Genomic DNA, 24,929 nt, shown 5'->3' on the forward strand with positions numbered 1-24,929 from the left:
CTGTTGAGCTTAATAGTGGTCCTTGTGTGCTTAAAGTTAGGCATGTGTTTAAAATATCTTGCTGAATACGGGCCTTAAAAATGCAATTTTGCCTTGAAAAGTGACTGAAAAATGTCATAGTCGGTTTTCCTGTTTATTGGCTATCAATTACTTCTAATTTAAAGCTGCTCAGTTAAGTTAAACGGTGTGTGTTTTACTTGTCAGCGTTGCAGTCTCACCATGAGATCTAAGTCAAGCATGATTCTTTCCTAATGCATTATCATTGGTACTAAAGATTCAACAGACTAAATGATCCTCACAATTACATTTGGATTGCCCCAAATGCCTTTGTTACAGCTACACAAATGCAAGGGAGGGCTTACTTTGAAGGCAGTGGGGTTCCACACTCCACAGGTGCAGCTGGGAAGACAGTGTGGCTTGCAGAACTTCTTTTTCCCCCTTCATGAAGGTAATTTATAGATTACAAGGCCAGAAGGGACCATTGTGGTTGTCTAGTTTGACCTCCTGTATAGTACAGGTTTGTAGAACTTCCTCAAAATAATTCCTAGAGTAGATCTTTTAGAAAAACATCCAGTCTTTATTTAAAAATTGTCACTGACCAAGAATCCACCATAACCCCTAGTAAATAGTTCCAATGGTTAATTACTCTCACTGTTAAATGTACTCCTTTATTTCCATGATGCATAAACGGGGGAAAAAAATCCACTCTGATTTTCAGATCCAAGGATGAGTTTGCAGAGTTGGGACGTATAAAAAGAAACCCTTCATTTTACTTTATATTTTCTCAGTTTACAGGTAATCGTGATACAAGAAACATGGAAGCCCATGTTGCCAGTTTTATAGTCCTTGTTAGTACCAAACCGTACTTTAAACTGACAGCACCAGCTGATTGTTCATATCAGGCTGGCAGCTTGAGTTTTGAAGCATGTAATGTTTTCACATTTTTTTGTGTGTAATTAGTATTTTTTGTGTGAGAGAAGTCAAAAGATCCAAATACCTGAAACCAGTGGGCCCGCTTCTGTAATATAAGCAATATAATTTCATCCAGTTTCTCCTTTATTGAGCCCAAAAACTTGTTTGACTAAAGCTTATCTTCCAGAAAGGCATTCAGTCTTGATTTGAAGACTTCAAGTTCTCACACCAGTGCAAATGAGGAGTAACTTCACTGAAATGAATGGAGTTAAATTGGCATAAGTCATCTCCGAATCAGTGCTTATAATGCCATGTTGAGGAGGGCAACCTTCTCAGATCAAAATGCTTGTTTCCCAAAGCTAGAAAAGTCGTGGAATTGTGGGTAGAACTGTGTGAAAACCATTGCTTTAGAAAGGCTGACGTCCTCCTGGCATTTTTTCCATGGTATTGATCCCTCATATGTTTTGATACTGGAGTGAGAAGGGAGGCAGGTTAGAAAATGACTGAAGCTTGTATAAAATCATTTCTTTATGACTACCACATGGGCCAAAATAGAAATTGAACAATGGAAATTATGCAGGTGAAGGCTTTCCAAGTAATCTCAAATTAGGCCTTTGGAGCCCTATGAACTTGCATTCTTTTTGTCAAAAAGGGTTAAAGGAAGAGGGATATAATCTGGAAAGACATAATGTATGGAAAGTAGTACATAAAATTTTACTAGCTGCCCATAAAAGCATGCATCTAAGCAAATATACCATAATAAATATCAGCAAAATTTGACTAGTCATAGGAATGAAAAACAAGACCCAAGAGTCTGTTCCTTAGCTACTCTATGTGGAGGAGTTATCAGCAGTGGTTTTGCTGGGGATTGGATTGGATTTGGGTGAGTAAAGTGCCTCTTATAGCAATTTCCTTCTTGAGAGGTGGTGGAATCATACAAATTAGGTGCCATCTATTAGGACAGATATTTTTATAGAAGATCGTCAGACTGGAGATTCACCAGGGATATTGCTACCTGAATAAGTGTGGGAGGTATTTAATTATAGTATAAATGATTCAACTTTCTGTTGCTTTAAATCAAACATCTTTTTTGATAAGCAGATAATTGTGCATTTTCATGTTTGTTTCCTATGATGTAGATTTATGAAAATGACTTCCCATTTTACTGAAGAACATAAGAACAGCCATACTGGCCCAGTATCCTGCCTCTGAAAGTGTCCAGTGCCAAACGCTTCAGAGGCCATGGACAGAACAGGGCAATTTTGAGTGATCTATCCCCTGTTGTCTTGTGCAAGCTTTCTGACAGTTGGAGATATAGGGACATCTGGGACATGGCATTGTGCTACTGATCATCTTGGCTAATAGCCATTGATGGACCTATTCTCCATGAACTTATTGAGTTCCACATGTTGACTGTGCATTGCGTGAAGAAGTACGTCCTTATGTTTGTTTTTGAACTTGTTACCTGTTAATTTCATAGGGTGACCCCCTAATTCTTGTGTTATGTGAAGGTGTAAATAATGCTTTTCACTTTATCCACACCATTATGATTTCATAGATCTCTATCATATCCCCTTCAGTCGTCTGTTTTCCAAGCTGAACAGACCCAGTCTTTTTAATCTCTCCTCATATGGAAGCTGTTCCATGCCCTTAATAATTTGTGTTTGCCTTCTCTGCACTTTTTGCAGTTCTAATCTATCTTTTTTGAGATGGGGTGACTAGAACTACACGTAGTATTCAAGTTATGGGCGTACCATAAATTTATATAGTGGCATTATATTTTCGGTTTTGTTATTTATCCCTTTCCTAATGGTTCCTGACATTCTGTTTACTTTTTTGACTGCCATTGCATATCGAGTGAATATTTTCAGAGAACTATGCACAATGACTCCAAGATCTTTCTTGAGTGATAACAGCAAATTTAGATTGCATCATTTTGTATGTATAGTTGCAATGATGTTTTCTAATGTGTATAATTTTGCACTTAACATTACACTTCATTGCCATTTTGTTGCCCAGTCACCTATTTTTGTGAGATCCCTTTATAACTCTTTGCATTCAGCTTTGGACTTAATTGTCTTGAGTAATTTTGTGTCATTTGCAAATTTTGCCAAGTCACAGTAAACCCCCTTTTCTAGATCATTTACTGGTCCCAGTAGAGATCCTTGGGGGACCCCGCTATTTACCTTTCTCCACTGTGAAAACTAACAGTTTATTCCTGCCCTTCATTTCCTATCTTTTAACCATGAGAGGATTTTCCCTCTTATCCCATGACTGCTTAGTTTGCTTAAGAGCTTTTGATGAGGGACCTTGTCACAGGCTTTTTGAAAGTCCAAGTACACTTATAAAAGCTGTGTTGACTCTTCTCCAACATGTCATATTCATCTATGTGTCTGATAATTCTGTTCTTTACTGTAGTTTCAATTATTTTGCCTGGTACTGAAGTTAGGTTTACTGACCTGTAATTGCCAGGATCGCCTCTGTAGCCTTTGAAAAAAATTGACATTACATTATGCGATAGACCCAGGCCAGTTGGGTACAGCAGAGTAGTAGAAGGCAGATATACTGGCCATTGGATAAGCAGTTTTCTGTTCCCTGACTGACCAGAGCAGGGGCTGCTCCAGGCTAGGGTGGACACATGACTCCAATTATCCTGCCAAGAGTCAGGTGAGGTTGTTAAGCTAATGTGAACACCTGACTCTAATTAAGGCCCCTCGGATACTATAAAAAGGCTCACTCCAGTCAGGCTGAGGAGAGCCAGGGAGCCAGAGGAGATGAAGTGTGGCTGAAGGGCTGGGTAATGAAGACACTCTCAAGCCACTGGAAGGGAGTCCTAAGGTAAGGATGAAGAAGGTGTTGAGAGAGAAGCGGGAGAGCTGTGGGGAAGTGGCCCAGGGAAATGTAGCAACTCTGGCGATGAAAGGTCAGCTGCCAACAGCTGCTGCCATTAGGGTACCTGGGCTGGAACCCAGAGTAGAGGGTGGGCCCGGGTTTCCCCCAACCCACCACTACAGAAACACCTCCTGGGAGGGGAAGACTAGTCTCCTGTCCTGACAGGGTCCTAACTGTTCAGGAATAAGCCCTTAGGGACAACAGAGACTGTGGGGGGAGTCCTTCCTGGGTTATGATGAAAATGGCTCAGTAGGCTGAGACCCTTGCCTCTAGAGGGAGAAGGGCTACGTAGAGAGTCACAGTGAGCCTCTGAGTCTAGCGTAATCCGCCAGGAAGCGCAGGACCCACTGAGACAAAGTCGGAGCTCTGCCACAATTAGCTACCATCTATTCTCTAGTACAGAGGCTCACTTAAGTGGTAGGTTACATACCACAGCTAATAGTTCTGTAGTTTTGTATATGAGTTCCTTCAGACCTCTTGGGTGAATACCATCTGGTCCTGGTGACTTATTACTGTCTAATTTATCAATGTATTCCAAAACCTCCTCTGTTGACACCTCATTATGGAACAATTCCTCAGATATGTCACCTAAAAAGAATGGCTCAAGTGGTGGGAGTCTCCCTCACATCCTCTGCAGTGAGGACAGATGTACAGAATTCATTGAGCTTCTTTGTAATGGCCTTATCTTTCTTGAGTGCTCCTTTAACACCTTGTTTGTCTAGTGGCCCCACTGTCTGCTTGGAAAGCTTCTTGCTTCTGATGTGTATACAGTTTTTTGATGTTAGTTTTTGTGTCCTTAGCTAATTGCCCTTCAAATTCTTTACTGGACTGCCTTATTATACTTTTACACTTGATTTGCCAGAGTTTATGCTCCTTTTTATTTTCCTCAGTAGGATTTTACTTCCAATTTTTAAAAGATGCTTTTTTGCATCTAACCACCTCTTTTACTCTGCTGTTTAGCCACGGTGGCATTTTTTTGTGTGTCCTCTTATTTTTTTATATGGGGATATTATTTAAATTGAGCCTCTGTTATGGTGCTTTTAAGTAGTCTCCATGCAGTTCGCAAGTGTTTCACCCTTGTGACTACTGTTCCTTTTAATTTCCATTTAACTAGCTTCCCCATATTTGTGTAGCTCCTCTTTTTGAAGTTAAATACTATTGTGGTGAATTTCTTTGGCATTTCCCCCCTTCAGGAATGTTAAATTTAAGTATATTATGGTCACGACTACTGAGAGGTTTAGCTATATTCGCCTCTTGGATCTGACCCTGTGCTCCATTTAGGACTAGATCAAGAATTGCCTCTCCCCTGGTGGATTCCAGAACAAGGTGCTTCAAGAAGCAGTCATTTGTGATGCCTAAAAATTTTATCTCTGCGTCTCTTCGTGACATGACATATACCCAGTCAGTATCACGAGAGTTGAAATCCCCCATTATTGTTGTGTTTTCTAGCACTATAGTCTCTCTAATCTCTCTGGGCATTTTCAGTCACTGTCCCCATCCTGTCAGAGGGTCAGTAATACACTCTGATTGCTATACTCTTATTTTCAATCATGGAATTTCTATCTATAGAGATTCTATGGTAAAGTTTATTTTATTTGACTCTGCTTTCTTTTACATATTGTGCCACTCCCATGCCATCACAACCCGTTCTCATTCCTGTATGTTTTGTACTCTGGTACTATCATGTCTCATTGATTATCCTCATTCCACCACGTTTCCGTAATACCTGTATATCACTATTCTCATTTAATGCAGGCATTCCAGTTCACCCATCTTAGACTTACAGCATTTGTATATATGCTTTTGTAGAGGTAAGGCAAAGACACTGTTCTTCTTCCGAGAGCTTCTGACCTCATGTAATTCTTGGACTGAATTGCATTGTCATATGATAATAGCTTGGTAATTCACTCTAGATTCCTGGATAGTGTTTTGGACATCTGAAGAAGACCATCCCCCCCAAGCCCATACCAAGTTACACACTGGGCTCAAATCTTTGGGACAGGCCTCTAGAATTTTCAGTCAGTGCTGTGTAGATGTCCTTGTACTGTATACGTGTCCAGTAAAGTTAGGAGTTATTAATACTGAGTTTCTGCAACAAGGTTCCATCCATGGTGAGGCTCTCTGGCTGTGTTGATTACATATTTTAAACATAGCTCCTGTTAAACTGGTTTCTAAGAAAGTTTGGTTGTCCAGTCTGGATGGAGCCAAATCATCGGGAAAACAGTTCTAGCCTACGCAATTCAACTGATTGCCAAACCATGTTAGAAACTGCTTGGCCAAAGAAACTAGTTTAGCTGAAACCCCATGAGGGGTAAGTGAGGTTCATCCAGCAAATCCTTACTTACCTGAGGAGTCCTTGCGCATGCTAATAGTTGCTTTGGTTTGTATGGGGCTACTCATGTGAGTAAGTATTTGCAGGATCAGGCCCTAAGTTATTAACCACCTTAGCTGCAGTTATGTTTAAACAGTTCCGATATACCTATGAGGCCAGTATAGAAAGGCCTAATGAAATAAACCTCCAATCTACTGAGTTGCTCAACTGCTGAAATAGGGAGGGAAGGATGCTAATTCTAATGGAAATTGGTTTGTTCAAAACCTTGGTCCACACAACATGTCCTTTTCACTTGGCAAACAGTTTCTGAAAAAACCTAATTATCGCTAACATCTCTTAATGAGCAGTGTGAGTTTCATTTGTGCCGCTTCACAGTCATTTTATTTTGGGAATACGACAAAAATGACTTTGATAAAAGTGGATTTTTTTTCTATTTCCTTCGCTGACCCACAAAAGGAGACTGAAATCTAACTAACAGACACAAAAATGACTTAGCAAGTAAATAATCACTTCAATGTATTACAGTGCTTTTATTATTTTGTATGTTTTTTTCATGTCTTCTCTACCTTCTCTAAGTGCTAATGCAATAAGGAAAATGATCTTACTTGTCTTCAAAAATTCCTTACAGATATACTCTAGTTATAAACCTACAGACCTAGGTAGGTATAAAATGTATTCTAACTGTGTTGAGATTCTGACTTGATATTAATGAGTGGCATTGTTAGTGTGCATCGTTAGGCCAAGAGAAAATACTGGTCAAGACACTCCATTCTGCAAGACAATCTGAACTGGGATATATATCTGCACCTGCATGGAGCCCTTCTGTCTGTGCCGAGTAGCTTGCAAGATTGGAGCCTTCGGCCTACATTTTCATGTGTGTCTCTTGCCCAATTTGACACTTTTAAGGTTGTCTGATTTCTGTGCCAAAGCTTTGTGTTCAAATGACCCATTGCTGACGTTGAATAACAGAAGAGGGTATGATAAGGGAGAAAGAGGAGTGGTCATAATAGAGAGAGAAGTAACATCAGTTGTATCTTGGGCTGTGATCTAGTCAGGTCCCACGGGACCAACCTAATCTTTCTTTGAGAAGATAGCTGATTTTTTTAGACAAAGGAAATGGAGTAGATCTAATCTACCTAGATTTCAGTAAGGCATTTGATACAGTTCCACATGAGAAGTTATTAATTAAATTGGAGAAGATGGGGATTAATATGAGATTTCAAAGGTAGATAAGGAACTGGTTGAAGAGGAGACTGTAACACGTCATACTGAATCGCTGGAGGGAGGTAGTGGAGTTCCTCAGGGATGGGTCTTGGGACCAATATTGTTTAACATTTTCATTAATAACCTTGGCACAAAAAGTGGTAGTGTGCTAAAAAAGTTTGCAGATGGCACAATGTTGGGAAGTAGTGCCAATATGGAGGAGGACCAGAATATCATACAAGAAGATCTGGATGACCTTGAAAACTGGAGTAATACAAATAGGATGAAAGTTAATAGAGCAAAATGCAAGGTCATGCACTTAGGGACTAGCAGCAAGAATTTTTGCTATAAACGGGGGGCTTATCAGTTGAAGGAGACAGAGGGAGGAGAAAGAGCTGGGGGTATTGGTTGATCACAGGATGACTGAGTTTCCCACTTGATGCGACCGTGAAAAAGACTGATGCAATTCCCCATCCCTGAGGTGGCTGTATTACACTAATGGATAATTCTCTCCGAAGAACTCATTTCTGCTGCGATGCCCACAAGTTGACTTAATCATAACAAAAAAACTCCTTTCCATTTTATTTTTTTAACTTATTATTTAAAACGTTGCCTCTTTCTGCAATTCTTTGTGTCCTGTCTTTTTACATAGCTTGTGCCCCAAGGAGCGTACAGTCTCATGTCTGGGTCTTGTACACCTCTGGTGCTTAACAAATAATGAGTAGAACTAATGAAATGGGTGAACTATATGTACAGTGAAAAGGTGTACGTGTGGCACCTTAGAGACTAACAAATTTATCTGTAGCTCACGAAAGCTGACGCTCAAATAAATGGGTCCGTCTCTAAGGTGCCACACGTCCTCCTGTTCTCTTTGCGAATACAGCCTGACACGGCTGCTGCTCTGAAACCTGTCTATATGTACAGTATGTGGTACACAAAACGCTTGGCTCTTGGGATGAAAAGTGCTAAGAAAATACGAGCTCTGAACTGAAATGTGTGCACCAATTGTAATATCCTAATAGCTTTGTGATTTAAGTGCATTGTAAATATCTCCTGTGTTCTCACTACCTGCTTGCTAAAAATATCCATGGTGCTTTGCTAAAGTTACCCCCAAAACTTGCACAAATAACACACTGTAGCTGTGGGAGGTTTTTGTAAAGAGAATTTAAATTGGCACTGGTTGGTTCTGATTGACATAAAAACTCAAGTTATTCTTCTGTCTTGACATTCTGTCATCTAATAGGGTCTACTCTCAGTGTGTGTGCAATGCTCAGAGTGGAAATGAATAGGTGAGCAAACTCCTGTAGCACAACGGGGCTGGGCTGAGCTGACGGGACAGAGTCTGAGGTTATGCCGGGGAAGAGTGTAATCTCTGCTGAGCAGGTCAGTCAGATCTATAATTAAAAGGATACCATCAGGGTAATATGTGTGCAAGTCAGCTGGCACTGAAATAAATTTTAACTAACCTATTAAAAATGATGCAAAATAAATAGTAACATGACAACAAAGCGCATAGGAAAATGTAACAATTACATCTGCACTTTCTGGGAGGAGATGGTGTGCAGGGCAATTTTGAACTTTTGTGGGCCTGGTGATGAGCTGTCTCCAGAAGGTGCTTGAGGTTTGTAACTTGCACCTGCTCCAAGTGTGCCTTTCTAAATGGCCTGACTGAAGTAGATTTGAACAAGTTCCAAGCAAGATTTGTTAGTCTTGCCCTACTTCGGTGGGCAGAAGTCATGTCATGGTCCACAGCAATAGGAATATGGGAGCGTTGGTCAGAGACTTTGCTAAAGGGATTAGATTAATACATTCCCCTCTCCTGGAGGAGATAACATAAACTCAGAAGTACCCCTCTAACATTTTGATGAATTATGGAGCTTGTATCTGGGTGGTGGTTAAACAAAGTGTAAATATAACGAGTGGCTTTGCCTAGGACTTTATATGATGTGACAATGTACACTATAGAAAATATTTATAGTTACGTTGCCTTTTACTTTCACATTGGCTTTTCAGTCTTTGTTACTCAGGTTGTAAAGCAGTAAGCAACTTTTTTCACTTCTTAAATTCAGGAAGAAGATGTCCAAAATTTTACTTTTCCTATTGCAATAGTTACTGAGGCGGAAGAAGCATAGGAAGGGCCAGAGCTGAGATGTCAATGAGGAGGCACCTGTTTGGAACATTCTTTTCCGAGAACTCTTGTTTTGACATCTTTGTTCTGACATTTAGGCAAGCCTGTTGATGGACCTTCTGTTTCAGGTGATGTTACCTCCATAGCTAGCTCTAGAGCTCTGTGTTCCTTGTGACATGCTGTTTCTCTTGTTTGTGAAATCCATTTTGAAGTTCTCTGGTGGTTTATATAAACTTTCTTTACATTCTTGGATGATTCTAGAAGCATATTTTTAAATCAGTCCATTATAGAGCAGTATAAGTTACTGGAGTAATTTGTTGTCCAGCAGTCTGAGCTTGGTTCAACACCATCAGGATGAAACAGATATTTGTCTCTAATCTCTGTATCAGTAACCATTATGAGGTTGGAATCTCTTTATCTGTATACTTCTGAGCTGTGTGTCTGTATACTTCTGTTAACAATCCATGTGGCCATACAGTTCTTTCTTTACAACACATTTTGGTTGGACTTGCCTTGAAGACTTTCACTTCATGTTGGCTTTTCAGTGTATCAATTAGGTGTTTCACCCAGTCTTTAGCATAGGCTCCCTTTTGTTACTGTTCATTATCTGTAAATTAAGAAATGTTGATTAATGAGCATACTTAAAACAAAAACACATTACCCTGAGATTTTGTGGTTATGGTCTCCTAGCAACAGAACTTCATGTCAAGATACTCCATGTTATTTCAAGGGGACTGTATGCAGAGTACCCTTAATTCTCCATCTAGTTTTTCAAACCTAATCCTTTTTCTCTTTTAGACAACTTACTAAAAGGTTCTTATTAAAGAGTGTGATTAATATCTTCAGTCTCTTGACAGCAGTAATAAAATAGAATAGGATAACATCAAACCATCATTCCATACTTTATTGTAAACTAGAATGCAAAGAGGAAAAGAAAAAGTCCTTTCCTACAAATTCTTCAGGAGTTTGTTCTTGCTAAAATAATTGGTTCTCACAATAAAAAATTCTCTTTTGTGAAACATGGAAAATAGCTAGGTTGGGGGTTCAAGCCTATAATTGCATTGATATGTATAGCACTAAAATGATTATTAATAAAGCTCATATTTTATGAATGTCTTAATCACACTAGAGTTCAATATACCGCAGAACTTGCAGGTAACTTATTCCTCCCTGTGTATAACCTCTGACTTTGAATCAGTCTACTTTGCAGGCTGCTATGTTTTGTGTATAGTGAAGAAATTGAGTTGTTTTGTGTTTCAGCGTTTATTCCTGCAGTAGTCCATGACAGACAGAGTTCTGCTTTGACAAGCCAATTGGAACATTACATTTGCTTGGTGTTGATCTTACTTTGAGTGGTCTAAACAATTGTTTGTGGTGGTGGTGTGATTTCAGTGCGAGAAGTGAGTGTGCTGGAGATTAAAGAAGATATGGAGCTGGATCCGGAGGAGAACAGTACTGTCTTCATGGGGATCCTCATCAAAGGGCTGGCCAAACTGAAAAAAATCCCTGAGACCGTGAAGGCTATCAAGGATCGTCTGGAACAGGAGCTCAAGCAGATTGTCAAGAGGTCCACAACGCAAGTGGCGGACAGTGGCTACCAGAAAGGAGAGAGCCTTTCCCAGGAAAACCAGCCCAGGTAGGCACATTTCAAATGCTGAGATATGGAGTATTGGCATTCGCTGCAAAAGTAAGCTGTGGGCTGAGGCCATCACCCTCAGGAGCACCAGCAGCCCTTTGACTACAGCAGTAGTCTCAAAATTTTAAACATGTGCCCCAGTGACTTGGGAAACTAAGTCCCATTTAGCTTTTTGCAGGATCAGGTAATATTTTTTTAATTGTGTTAATGTACCCAGAGGTCTGGGCACTGGGCACATGGTTTTATAAAAGTTGATATGAATGAATGATCATCAGCAGCTGATGAGCTCCTAAGACACATGGGTTTTGTTTCCATGCAGACCTCCCAAGAATATAAAAAATGATGGAGGAATCATCCTCTGATAAGGGCAGAGGGAGAATTGTTAATAAACAGAATGATATGCAATGTTTTCCATAAGGCATCTCCTGTTTTTAAAAGGTGAATTTAAAATCTTTAGAAAAACAAATGAAATAAAATGTAAGAGTCCCCAATTAACAGAAATCACATGTAGACAGTTGGGAAACGCAGCCAACCTAGACAAATTAGCTACGTTTTTAACTGAGTAAGTGACAACTCCTGTCTTAAAAGCCAAAGGTTCTTTTTTCCCCCACAAGAGCCAAATTCTGTAAAAAGTTAAAGATGTGTAGAGTATGCCTCTCAACACTGTTTAAATGTTGTTAAGGTTTTTAATGATGGTAGGTTCTTGATCTCAGGACTTGGCGGGTATAATATGTTTTAGTTCATCTTAAAGCTAGAATCGGATATGAATACCCTTTGGTGTCTTTCATATCCGAGCTCATTGTCTGTCTTCAGCTACTGTACTTAGAAGATATCCATAAAAATGATTACTACTAACAAATAAAATGACTAATAAAGATGACTAAAAAAGATGAAAAGCCCAAAGGATCTGAATCTATAATTAAACTTCTTATGGGCAGCTTGCAGTAACCAGATGTGCACATAACTTGTATTGTCTGTTTTTCCAAGACTGGGTGCTGACTGTTGAAAGACTGACTGGTATTCTTTCCCTTTGAAAAGTGTCATGTCCCCTTCTGCTTGGGCTGGAGGCCAGGAAGTCTGTGTTTGGAAATTCTAGAGTAATTCCTTTAGGAACTTCTCATCAAAATGATTTAAATTCTATCATTCCATGAGAAAAAGTTACACTTCTGGAGCACAGCCCTAGAGTTTCCTAATTTGACAGTGCCCCAGTTTGGATTATGAAAAGGTGTGGTACTTTAATCTCACTGTTGAATATTTTATTTTTCTGCCTATCATTAGCCTAGCCTAGTAAACTCTATAACTTCCATACTGTTCTGAAATATTAATTCACAATGCGTTTACAGAATACACAATTTTTAAAAGCCGTTTATATACTACTACATACGATAACAAATTTTTTTGGGGGGGGAATGCATTTTCTCTGTAATTGACCATGATATACCTCAATCTCACCCTACCCTGCGTTCACCTCCGCTGGAGATAAGCAGGTTGAGGGCACCATTAACCACTAGAGGGAAGTAGGAGGTTTACTCTGCTTAAGCAGTTGTAGAAATTATCAAAACTGTAGACTGCAATGTAGTTGTGTAGAACTACTGTGGAATCTCCACATAGTTGGAACTGATTTTGGCTTTTCTGTAGCTAGTCTCTCTTCCAACCTTTATCACTACCACTGGTGTTTAGAACAGTACCTGGGTTCTTTAATATTTCTAGCAGTTTGTGCATTCCCTTGAACAATTATTTTGTGGAGAAAAGGTTCTGATTTTATCTCCTTCGTGAGCAGTTCATTAGATTGTAAATAGTATCTACAGAAATCTCTGACCTGGCTATGAAGGACAAGGTATAGTGAAAGAGTAAAACTATTGTATTAGTTTTAGTTTGAGAAGACTGGTAACATTACTACTGATGGACAAAGATATTGGGCCAGATCCTCTGGCTGTGTAAATTGTCATCGCTCCAGTGTCTTCAACTGAGCTATGAGGTTTTACATCGATTGAAGATCCGACTCACTGAGCAGGCATAATAACTATCTCATTACCAAACCCATGCAGCTTTTCCTTTCAGAGGTCTTAGGAAATTTCCTTACTTGTTTTTACCAACTCTTGTTGCTGAGGCTTGAACAGCAAAAACTAAACAAAACATCGAACTCCAAATTACCCTGAACTAAGCAAAGGACGTTATCACTGGTAAAGTGCATGCATTATCATTGGTGACCTCATGTAAGTGTCAGCAGTCACTTCCTATGGACTCATTCTCTTTTATTGCCCAGACAATAGGAGTTGCCTCAGGGCATGTGTCACTTTCTGTCGACATGTTTATGTATTTCTTGGTGAGTGGATGCTGAGAACTTGAACTGACAAACTGCCCGAGCAGCCCTTTGTCATTGCAGATATTTGTTCTGCTCAGGTCACTTGCTCCAAAAAGACCCTCCCCCACAACTTATGCCTTTGGAGTGAACTATTTTTGTGATGCGTTATGTGGTCTCTTTAACCCGCACTGCATTAATTTTCAGTCACCTTGTCTCAAAATGGCCTAAGAGATTTAGAAAAGGTCCAGAAAAAGGGCAATTAAACATGATTAGAAGCTTCAGGGGACTTGACTACAAGGAGAACTGGAAAGGATGGGAGCTGTTTAAATGGGAGAAGGACGTATGGTAGTTCATTAGCTAAAATGATGACTGTCACAGAGAGTGCCAGTTGGGAGCTTCCAATCAACCCATGCCATAATGTGAGAATATGAAGGCACTTGTAATTAAGAAAAAATATAAATACCTTTTTGTTCAATGCATAACATCATTGAGTGCCAACAGGGTGAACAGTTTTAAATTCTGCAAACAAGTTTACTTAATCCCTTTTTATTACAAACACATCTCTCATTTATATTTTCTTATATCTGACATCTGTCTAACCTATTTAATCCAGACTTGCAAAATTGTGCTTGCTTGGGGCAAACAACTTTTTTCTTTTTTCTATGGGTGACTAAATTATTATTTGGCTTCATTGTTGCCATGGTAATGGCAGGTGAATCGATTTTGTGCCTGGGCTGATAAATTTTCACAATTATGTATGTTTAATTATGAAGGTGCCCATCGGCTTCAAATTAAGGTTGCCTTCAGTTTTCCGCGCAAAGCAGGGTATAAGTCCTTTCAATATGAAAATGCCAAACCCTCACAAATTCTGCCTCCATGTCATATTTGGCACCCTGGTTCTCTGGCTTCCACCCTTACCAGTTCCTCACCCTTGCTGCCTTTTTGCCTCCTCACTTGCGCCTGCTATAGTGAGCCCCTATCTTTTGTACCTAATAAGGTCTATCAAACTGAGGCTCAGCTCTCCCAAGCCTTAGGTTGTCTATCTGATGGAGAAGCTGCCTATCAGAAATATCAGAGGGGAGCCGTGTTAATCTGTATGCACAAAAACAACGAGGAGTCCGGTGGCACCGTACTCCTTGTTGTTTTTATCAGAAATAGAAGCTCTGTTTTCAGGATGGATAAAGTAGATGCTTTTTTAAAAAATTGGATTTTAGAAATTGGATTTTAAAATTAAAATTAAATAAAGTTCACTTTTGAAACATAAACCTATTTAAATTTGAAATTATGACAACCTATATTAAGGCCTAAAATTACTAAAATCTCTTAGTCATTTAAATTAAATAGAAATATATTCAAGATGTACTTATTTCCTGCCGAAGTTTTAAAGAAAGTCAGGCCACCAAAGTGGTTGGAAGTCGCTGGCCAAGCACCAGGAACCAGAGTTGGTTGAAGTGCTAAACCAGCTTTTGACAGCACTAGCCTCTTCTGCATATGCAGAGAGAATATTTTCTTCAGTTTATTCAGTTCTTGACTAGTTCATTCAAAATTGAGAAACTGACTGGGAGTTGAAAAAAAGCTGGCAAGCTTGTTTTCCTCTTCCTACCTCTGAGTAAATAACAGGTGGGAGGAGATGACACCTATTAGTTCTAAAATTTTGAAGGACAGGGTGACCAGAAATAACCAGTTCAATTCACTAATTGCTGTTACTACATCCTTTGGTTAATAAAGCAGTTAATTTTAAATGTAAAACATTTTAATTTAGGTTAGATATTAGGAAAAACTTTCGAACTATAAGGGTATATAAGCTCTGGAATAGGTTTCCAAGGGAGGTTGTGGAATCCCCATCATTGGAGGTTTTTAAAAACAGGTTGAACAAACACCTGTTAGGGATGGTCTAGGTTTATTTGGTCCTGCCACTGTATAGGGGGTTGGACTTAATGACTTCTTGCGGTCTCTTGCAACCCAACATTTTGTGTTTGATAAACTTACTGTTTTCTTATGTATCCAGAATAATTAAGGTTATTTTTATTAGTAAAATAACACCATCTTAAAATGCTGTTTTTGTGCATTTTTAATTAAATCCCTATTTCCATTCAAATGTAGCTTGACACAAATTACAAGTAAAAAATTAATCATCTAGTAAATGAGAAATGCATCATTCTCCATTGTTTAACATAAATTGTACAAATTAGGAATCAAAATCTTAAGATATATATATATATATATATATATGTGTGTGTGTGTGTGTGTGCGTGTGCCTAAAATATATGTTAAGAAATCTAATTGATTAAATAAATGTGTATAGAGAGAGTGTGTCTTCCTGGTTTGCAGAAAAAAGAACCAAATCATGTAAAAACTATATTTAGTTGCAAATCAAGATGTTTTTTTAGTGGTTAGCAACCAGTAAGAATCTGATTCTATGATTTCCCCCAAAAAAAGGTTCTTATTGGTTGCTTTATGCATAAATAAACTATAAATAACTAACAAATAAATAAATAATGTGCAGATGTTATTTAGACTAAAGCCTTCTTTCCACTGCCTTCTCCTCCTCATCCATATCCCAGGGGTTGAACGTTGATGCTTTCCCCTGGTAAACACACACGTGCAAAGACCTATTGTAGCAGAAGAGGGCTACTCTCCTCCACAACTTGTATTCCAAAGCTATTTAAGGTACTGTTGCTAACTTGAAAAACAGTGGAAGTTCCCATACAAACAACTTTATTGAAAGTTAAGATTGCTCAAATACATGCAGTCAGTTAACGTAAGGCAACATATACAACTACACATGCCTTACCACCCAAATATCCTAGTTCCCAAATGCGCATACAGACTCCTGGCTTCTATACCAAAAACACCTTGTTCAGTATACACCCATCTTCAAAAGCAGTATTTCTGTTCTACATCATCCCCAGGCTGTCACTTTTACCTGCTACTAATTTGTAGGCATTTCCTAACATTAAAGGTGAAGGGAAAAGCTCCTGGTACCACAAAATGGAATTGCCTTGCAGTACAGGATTTTATATTTTGTTTCATCTGAGAGAGACTAGAGCTGCACATTTCAGATCTGGGTCCAGATTTGAACTTTTCTGGTATTTATAAAGGTGTTTGGGTCCGGGATGTGGTACAGATCAGGGCAACAATGAAGTTCAGTTCAGGATCCAAGCTTTCTAAAGGTCAGAGTTTTTAATCAGGCACTTTGTTTCAGCCCATCTCTATTTTTAGTATAATGTACAGACAAGCCATAGACCTGTTGTACTGTGCTTCTCTACCTTCCTAGACTTGTCATAGAATCATAGAATATCAGGGTTGGAAGAGACCTCAGGAGGTCATCTAGTCCAACCCCCTGCTCAAAGCAGGACCAAGCCCCAACTAAATCATCCCAGCCAGGGCTTTGTCAAGCCTGACCTTAAAAATATCTAAGGAAGGAGATTCCACCAACCCCCTAGGTAACGCATTCCAGTGCTTCACCACCCTCCTAGTGAAAAAGTTTTTCCGAATATCCAACCTAAACCTCCCCCACTGCAACTTGAGACCATTACTCCTTGTTTTGTCATCTCCTACCACTGAGAACAGTCTAGAGCCATCCTCTTTGGAACTCCCTTTCAGGTAGTTGAAAGCAGCTATCAAATCCCCCCTCATTCTTCTCTTGCGCAGACTAAACAATCCCAGTTCCCTCAGCCTCTCCTCATAAGTCAAGTGTTCCAGTCCCCTAATGATTTTTGTTGCCCTCCGCTGGACTCTTTCCAATTTTTCCACATCCTTCTTGTAGTGTGGGGCCCAAAACTGGACACAGTACTCCAGATGAGGCCTCACCAGTGTTGAATAAAGGGGAACGATCACGTCCCTCGATCTGCTGGCAATGCCCCTACATATACATCCCAAAATGCCATTGGCTTTCTTGGCAACAAGGGCACACTGTTGACTCATATCCAACTTCTCATCCACTGTAACCCCTAGGTCCTTTTCTGCAGAACTGCTCCCGAGCCATTCGGTCCCTAGTCCGTAGCGGTGCATGGGATTCTTCCGTCCTAAGTGCAGGACTCTGCACTTGTCCTTGTTGAACCTCATCAGATTTCTTTTGGCCCAATCCTCTAATTTGTCTAGGTCCCTCTGTATCTTATCCCTACCTTCCAGCATATCTACCTCTCTTCCAAGTTTAGTGTCATCTGCAAACTTGCTGAAGGTGCAATCCACACCATCCTCCAGATCATTTATGAAGATATTGAACAAAACCGGCCCCAGGACTGACCCTTGGGGCACTCCACTTGATACCGGCTGCCAACTAGACATGGAGCCATTGATCACTACCCGTTGAGCCTGACAATCTAGCCAGCTTTCTGTCCACCTTATAGTCCATTCATCCAGCCCATACTTCTTTAACTTGCTGGCAAGAATACTGTGGGAGACCATGTCAAAAGCTTTGCTAAAGTCAAGGAACAACACGTCCACTGCTTTCCCCTCATCCACAGAGCCAGTTATCTCGTCATAGAAGGCAATTAGATTAGTCAGGCATGACTTGTCCTTGGTGAATCCATGCTGACTTCCTGATCACTTTCCTCTCCTCTAAGTGCTTCGGAATTGATTCCTTGTGGACTTGCTCCATGATTTTTCCAGGGACTGAGGTGAGGCTGACTGGCCTGTAGTTCCCAGGATCCTCCTTCTTCCCTTTTTTAAAGATGGGCACTACATTAGCCTTTTTCCAGTCGTCCGGGACTTTCCTCGATAGTCATGAGTTTTCAAAGATAATGGCCAGTGGCTCTGCAATCACATCCGCCAACTCCTTTAGCACTCTCGGATGCAGCACATCCAGCCCCATGGACTTGTGCACGTCCAGCTTTTCTAAATAGTCCTGAACCACTTCTTTCTCCACAGAGGGCTGGTCGCTTCCTCCCCATGCTGTGCTGCCCAGTGCAGCAGTCTGGGAGCTGACCTTGTTTGTGAAGACCGAGGCAAAAAAAGCATTGAGTACATTCGCTTTTTCCACATCCTCTGTCACTAGGTTGCCTCCATCATTCAGTAAGGGGCCCCCACTTTCCTTGACTTTCTTCTTGTTGCTAACATACCTGAAGAAACCCTTCTTGTTACTCTTAACATCTCTTGCTAGCTGCAACTCCAAGTGTGATTTGGCCTTCCTGATTTCACTCCTGCATGCCCAAGCAATATTTTTATACTCTTCCCTGGTCATTTGTCCAATCTTCCACTTCTTGTAAGCCTCTTTTTTGTGTTTAAGATCAGCAAGGATTTCACTGTTAAGCCAAGCTGGTCGCCTGCCATATTTACTATTCTTTCTGCACATCGGGATGGTTTGTCCCTGTAACCTCAATGAGGATTCTTTAAAATACAGCCAGCTCTCCTGGACTCCTTTCCCCCTCGTGTTATTCTCCCAGGGGATCCTGTCCATCAGTTCCCTGAGGGAGTCAAAGTCTGCTTTTCTGAAGTCCAGGGTCCATATTCTGCTGCTCTCCTTTCTTCCCTGTGTCAGGATCTTGAACTCGGCCATCTCATGGTCACTGCCTCCCAGGTTCCCATCCACTTTTGCTTACTAATTCTTCCGTGTTTGTGAGCAGCAGGTCAAGAAGAGCTCTTCCCCTAGTTGGTTCCTCCAGCACTTGTACCAGGAAATTGTCCCCTACACGTTCCAAAAACTTCCTGGATTGTCTGTGCACTGCTGTATTGCTCTCCCAGCAGATATCAGGGTGATTGAAGTCTCCCATGAGAACCAGGGCCTGTGATCTAGTAACTTCTGTGAGTTGCCTGAAGAAAGCCTCATCCACCTCATCCCCCTGGTCCGGTGGTCTATAGCAGACTCCCACCACGACATCACCCTTGTTGCTCGCACTTCTAAACTTAATCCAGAGACACTCAGGTTTTTCTGCAGTTTAATACTTGAGCTGTGAGCAGTCATACTGCTCCCTTACATACAGTGCAACTCCCCCACCTTTTCTGCCTTTCCTGTCCTTCCTGAACAGCTTATATCCATCCATGACAGTACTCCAGTCATGTGAGTTATCCCACCAAGTCTCTGTTATTCCAATCACATCAGTGTGATTGTCCTTTCAGTGTAATCAAAAAGCTTTTCTCCTTAACCATGAGCTCTGTGTTTGACACTGGTAATGTGTATTAGCTGCATACCCCATCTGAGAACTCTGGCAGTTGCCCATGTGGTACTTAAATTAGAGGGATACATTTGAAGGATTACGTTCTATAGTGAGCTATCTGGAATAGACATTTCTGTTGGTAATGTCCTGCTTTTACCTTTTGTGTCTGTGCTGTAAGGTCAAGAGAATGTTTTTGTCCAAGATGGCTAAGTGACATATGTGAGGGGACCACTATCTTTGGGCCTGGGGGTGTTTGTATAACTTCATAACAGCAACAAACTTAATTGACATTTTCTTCTAAATAATATCAGTTGTGGTAAGTCATTGTCTTGTCACACAATAGTTACAGGCTTTTGCAATGGCACATTAATTACAATAATTGGGCAGTAAAGAAGCCATAGGGAACAGCTAATGTGCTGTACACCTAGATGAGGTTCTAGCTATAACACCTTATGTGTAGTAATAAAATTTTGATGATTGACACAGCTGATAAGCCCTGATACTTTTGGTTTCTGATCTTTCATGTACGTTTTTAAATTCTTTCATACTGTTCATCCCATAATCCAAAATGTCACGAAACCGTTGAATACCATATTATTTTGAGTCTGTGTGTGTAAGTAAATGAGACTTACCTTCTCTTTCAATTTAAGAGAGGGGAAGAAAACAGATAAGCCCCTACCTCCTGCCTCCCACTATGTCTATCTAAGGTACTTGTATGGCCTTCATTACTATGTTATCAGAATGCTTTATGGTCTTCAATGCGTTTGTCCTTCCTTCTAGTTTACTTCTGGAACTGCTTGAACTTCTCTTTGACAAATTCAATGCTGTAGCGGCTGCTCACTCTGTGGTGCTGGGACATCTTCGGCAGACCGTGGCCTTTCCATCCAGCCTGTATGACGGTGATGTCAAATTGTATGACATGGCAGATGTGTGGGTGAAGATCCAGGATGTCTTGCAGGTAAGGATCTCTCAAACAGTCATGCACTCAGTTTAGACCAGCAATTTTTGCTGACAATTTGCCAGAAAATTCATTCCTATAGAGGCTCAAGAAGCATACATGCTGGAATTTGTCTTTATTGTTGGGTAAGTGTCCGTGTTGTTATAATGGACTGCTGGGTCCCAAAGCACATAAACCCCAGCAATCAACGTCTGTTTTGGCTTCATCTTTATGGTACGTGAAGAGGTGATACAAGTTACCTGCCAAGTTACCAAATGATGTTATCAAAAGCTTTCAAACAGTAACATTTAACTCAGTGTTGTTACCTTATCACATTTTCCTGTCACATGGAGTGTCACAACTGAAACCACCTGTCTCCTTTTGTCAGCATGCCTTCATTGCAGTCAGCTGAGACACTCAGGCTGGAGCTGCTGCCTGCATATTTTCTCTGAAGACTCTTCAACTTTTGTTCTAAATTGTGGTATACTCTGCTGTAAAGGATTATAGAAAGTTCCATGTTTTATTTCATAGACTTAGGGTTGGAAGGGACCTCAGGAGGTCATCTAGTCCAACCTCCTGCTCAAAGCATTTTCTTTGTTGTTCAGTTTAACTGCACAGTGGTGTGTGATAACTGTCTCTACATATGTAGGTATGGATAACTGCATACACCACGTGTGACTTATTAAGTAGTTTTGATTGGCTTACCAGCTCTTTGCCAATTAATCTCTTTTCCCCGGGCCTCTTTCTAGCCCTGTAGGCATCTTCAAACAGGCTCTTTATAAAGAATCAGTTTGACCCACACACGTTTCTTTCTCTCCCGATGTGAATTTTAACCCTCCTTCCCTTTGTTATTATACCTGCCCAAACCTCAGGATAGATAATATTCAGCCCCAGGCTAGTGACCGTCACAAATTTTAAAAACCTTGTGCAATTAGAGCTGACTGGAACAGGTTAGTGGCAATGGTTAAGCTTGTGGATGGCAATAGAGTGCCTAGTTCATGCTCTGGCTATGCTATCTTGGCCCTTGAGGGCCAAAAAACCTTTAAGAGCTTTGGCAGTTCTGCCAGTCTCACTCTAGGAAACAGAGGCCCAGGAGTGAGAATCTTGCACAATGTTATTGCCAGAGAAGCAGAATTACAAGGCAAGTAATTTTCCCTTATCGGCAAGAGTTGGTGATGGTTGCATCCCTCATAAATGGTGAACTATAAAATTGAGAAAACCTTTATACTCTCCCCAACCGAGTGTGTCTCCTCCGTGACAGAAGAATCAAGTGAGAGAGCTTTAAACTTTGTTATTGGGACTGTTTCTTGTCATCTACTACCTGTGATGCTTAGTTGCTATAAGCCTGACTGTTCAGAGCTCAGAGGGAGCCATAACACCCTCCAGAAATGACCTAAAATAGCTTTTCTGCACATAAAAATGACAGCAATTCAAACTCCATAGTCTTGTGCCCATCTGGGGCTGGAAATAAGTGCTGGATCGTCATGGGAAGCTGGGAGTCTTCCCTATTTCTGTTTGTAGAGAGCTCCTATTTATTGCACTGCAGGGTCACAAGCATTGGTGGCTAGGTGCACTCCAGTGGGTGTGTGGGAGGAGCCTCTTTTATGAGGCCCCACTCTCCAGTGTGTGTGTGTGGAGTGGGGGAGGTCACTGTCTTTATCTCAGCCTCCTATGGAGGGGAGGCCCCTAAGGTGGGGTTAGAAAGCGAGTCCTCCCCATACTCAGCAGCAGTTCCTGCCCCGCAGGCCGGGCCCAGATCCCCTCCCTGGCCCATTGGCTTTTGCTGCTCGCAGCTGAAGGGCTTGACTCTGCACTTTTCAAGCAGGCAAGACTCATGTTGTCTTCAAAGGGACTCTTCTGCTATTAGAGTAGGATGAGAGATGATGGTTTAAAACCCCTTTTAAGATATATATCATTTAGTTTATTTTAAGTATCTGGCGTATCAGTTCTCATTTGTAAAGTTTTGAACAACATGGTGAGGTCTGGAAAACTTTCTTTCATCCCTGCTAAAAAAACTGAAAAGTTTCTTTCCTCTGGGCACATCATACACAAGGCCATTCTTAACAACTTCTTGGAGCTCAGGTCAAACATTAGTCAGAGCTGCTTGGCAGTGGTGTCCTTGACATTCATTTTAGTTGTCACTGTTTTTAATTTAATGCCAAAGGAAACCAGGTAAAATGTGGCATATAAAAAGAGTGGGAGATAAGATGGTTTGTTTGGTGGTGGTGGGGAAGATGGGGGTGGGAAGGATAAATAACTCCCTGTGATCTAGCCTCCCAGTTGGCCTTGTGGTAGTTTGTGTGCAGAGCCTGAAGACAGCTGGTTAGAGGCAGGGAGCCTAGTCCCCTGAGGGGACTACAAGTTTCAGGCAGTGTTGACTGGGTTGTGCACACGGGGTGGCCTGGAGCGGAGCAGAATTGGCAGGCTGAGAAAGTGCAGTGGTTATTTCTGACATGCTGGAGCGTAGCGATGTCCTGTATTTCATCTGTTGGAGCAACACTCTAGACTGCTCCTGAAGCTCTATGCCCCAGCGGCAGAGATAGACATGGAGGGAGGGGGAGTTAGGCCCCCTCCCCCAAGCCACCTGCTATTTATGTTCATAAGATAGTGGACTTTAAAGTTGACACTTTGAGGTATAGAAAACCTTTACTGGCCTATAACTAAATTGTGTCCATTCTGGTTCTTGAACAGCAATAATTTAAGGACTGAAATTCCACATTTTTGTGAGGAAGAAGAGGAAACATTTCTTTGGCAGCTTGTTTTTAAAAAAATCAGTGTATGTTTCAATGTGTTCAGGTGTTAGGAAGGATGGAAGAAATTGTGAGAAGATGGATTAGTGGCAGAAGTGAAGTCAGGTGATGCAGTCAAAGATGAATGAAATATATTAATGCCTATGCAGTGTGTCCCATGCCTCTACAATTTTTCACATGGATAACATGTCCTCTAATAGTGTGTGTGCATGTGTAATATATTATGAAGTAGCTGTTTTTCTAGCAGCATGCATACATACATACATTTGTGTGTATATGTTGGGGGTGGAGAGGCACCCTTGTGAAAAATGTAAGACGGTATTAATTTTTTTCTATCAGCTCAAATGACCTGACTTATTTTTCCTGTAGATGTCTGAATGTTTCCCAGTAATATTCACTGTTAGTGCTCGATTCTGTTGTAACCCATGTGCCTAATAGGGAGATATCTCTTTAAGAGACCTATTGGTGGGAGGCAGGAGTGAGTTGTGTCTGAGTCATTGTTGCTAGGCAGATTTAGCACCCCACATCCAGAAGCTTCTGGAATTGGGTGTGGTAGTTTCGGGTATGCTCCGATAGGTTCCCTGTTACTGGCATCACACTCCATGAGGGCAAGCGGTCAGGGTAGCTGCTTTGCAGGGGGCCATGTGCCCTGGGTGAGTTGGGAGAAGCTGAGCCCAGGAGCAGAAAGCAGGCTGTCGTCCCTAACTCTGAAGCATTTTGCAGCAGTTTTTTTTATATCTATATACTTAATGGAGTGATGGGTTAATCAGTTAGCTGGCTGGCTAACAGTGATTTCAGCAGAGGAAGAGTCTGCATGGATTCCAACTGAAGATTTCTACAAGCAAGTGGAGGGAAGATGTTGTTTTAGACTCAGCAGACTGTATAGATTTGGTGATCAAAGACTGAGACTTAGGTGAACTGAACCTAAGTTTTTGGGAATTCTCTGTTACTTCTCACTGTGGTTCTGTGGGGACTAAACTGTTCAGATTTTAATTTTTCTTTATTTATGTTTATATATGACTGTGAAGATAATGCCTGTGGATTATAAAATACCATATTATGCTGTAAAAATTAGATGATTATTTATCATAAAATTTTATAAAGTTGTTTAATTAAATTCATTTTTTAGTTCCTTTTGGGACTTGAATGTGGGGAGTTTGAGCCTGTGCAATCCTTGCTGAAAATCCTTAGTAGAGACTGAACTCTGGGTCTCCAGCTACTTTTCTATGGGAGTTGGGTTTTTTTTTTAGCACTGGAGAAGAGCAACGAAGTGTACTCTAGTCTAGCCCACCCAAAGGTTACACTATTATGTTACTCCTGGGGGCATTCTGTGCGGAATAAAATAAAAATCCTGAGCACAATATTTTAAAATTCAACAAGATTCTGCAATTTTTATTTGTCAAAATAACACTAAGTTATCACTCTAGTTCCAATTATTTTGGTAATTTATTTCAAAATACCTGTCAGCAAGTATGTCTGTAAAAATACAGACACACACAAAAATTCTCCCAGGAGTAGAGATTTAAAGAAACCTCACCTCTATGACAACCCAGTTCCTGTTTCTCTGCCCCATTTCCCTCCAGAGCCCAGCCAGGGGGCCAGACACCCACAACCCCTCCCTCCCCCAGAGCCCAGATACCCCTCACCCCGACAGCCAAGCTGCAGTCCCCCCCCCTCCCCCCCCGGCCCAGATACCCACACCCTCTGGCCCTTCAGAGTAACACCAGCATTTAGTT

General features: G+C 40.9%; 1 protein-coding gene across 1 annotated transcript in view; it reads left to right on the forward strand.

Annotated features, from left to right (window-relative positions):
* The window catches only part of EXOC4 (exocyst complex component 4), a 607,587-nt gene that overhangs the window by 69,109 nt on the left and 513,549 nt on the right, over positions 1 to 24,929 (forward strand). Inside the window, exons 6-7 of the mRNA XM_084643015.1 lie at positions 10,860 to 11,103; positions 20,287 to 20,464. Coding sequence (XP_084499141.1) covers positions 10,860 to 11,103; positions 20,287 to 20,464 — 422 coding nt within the window. The remainder of the gene's footprint in view (positions 1 to 10,859; positions 11,104 to 20,286; positions 20,465 to 24,929) is intronic.

This window comes from Lepidochelys olivacea (assembly GCF_965140295.1).
Source record: "Lepidochelys olivacea isolate rLepOli2 genome assembly, chromosome: 1".
Taxonomy (NCBI): Eukaryota; Metazoa; Chordata; order Testudines; family Cheloniidae; genus Lepidochelys; species Lepidochelys olivacea.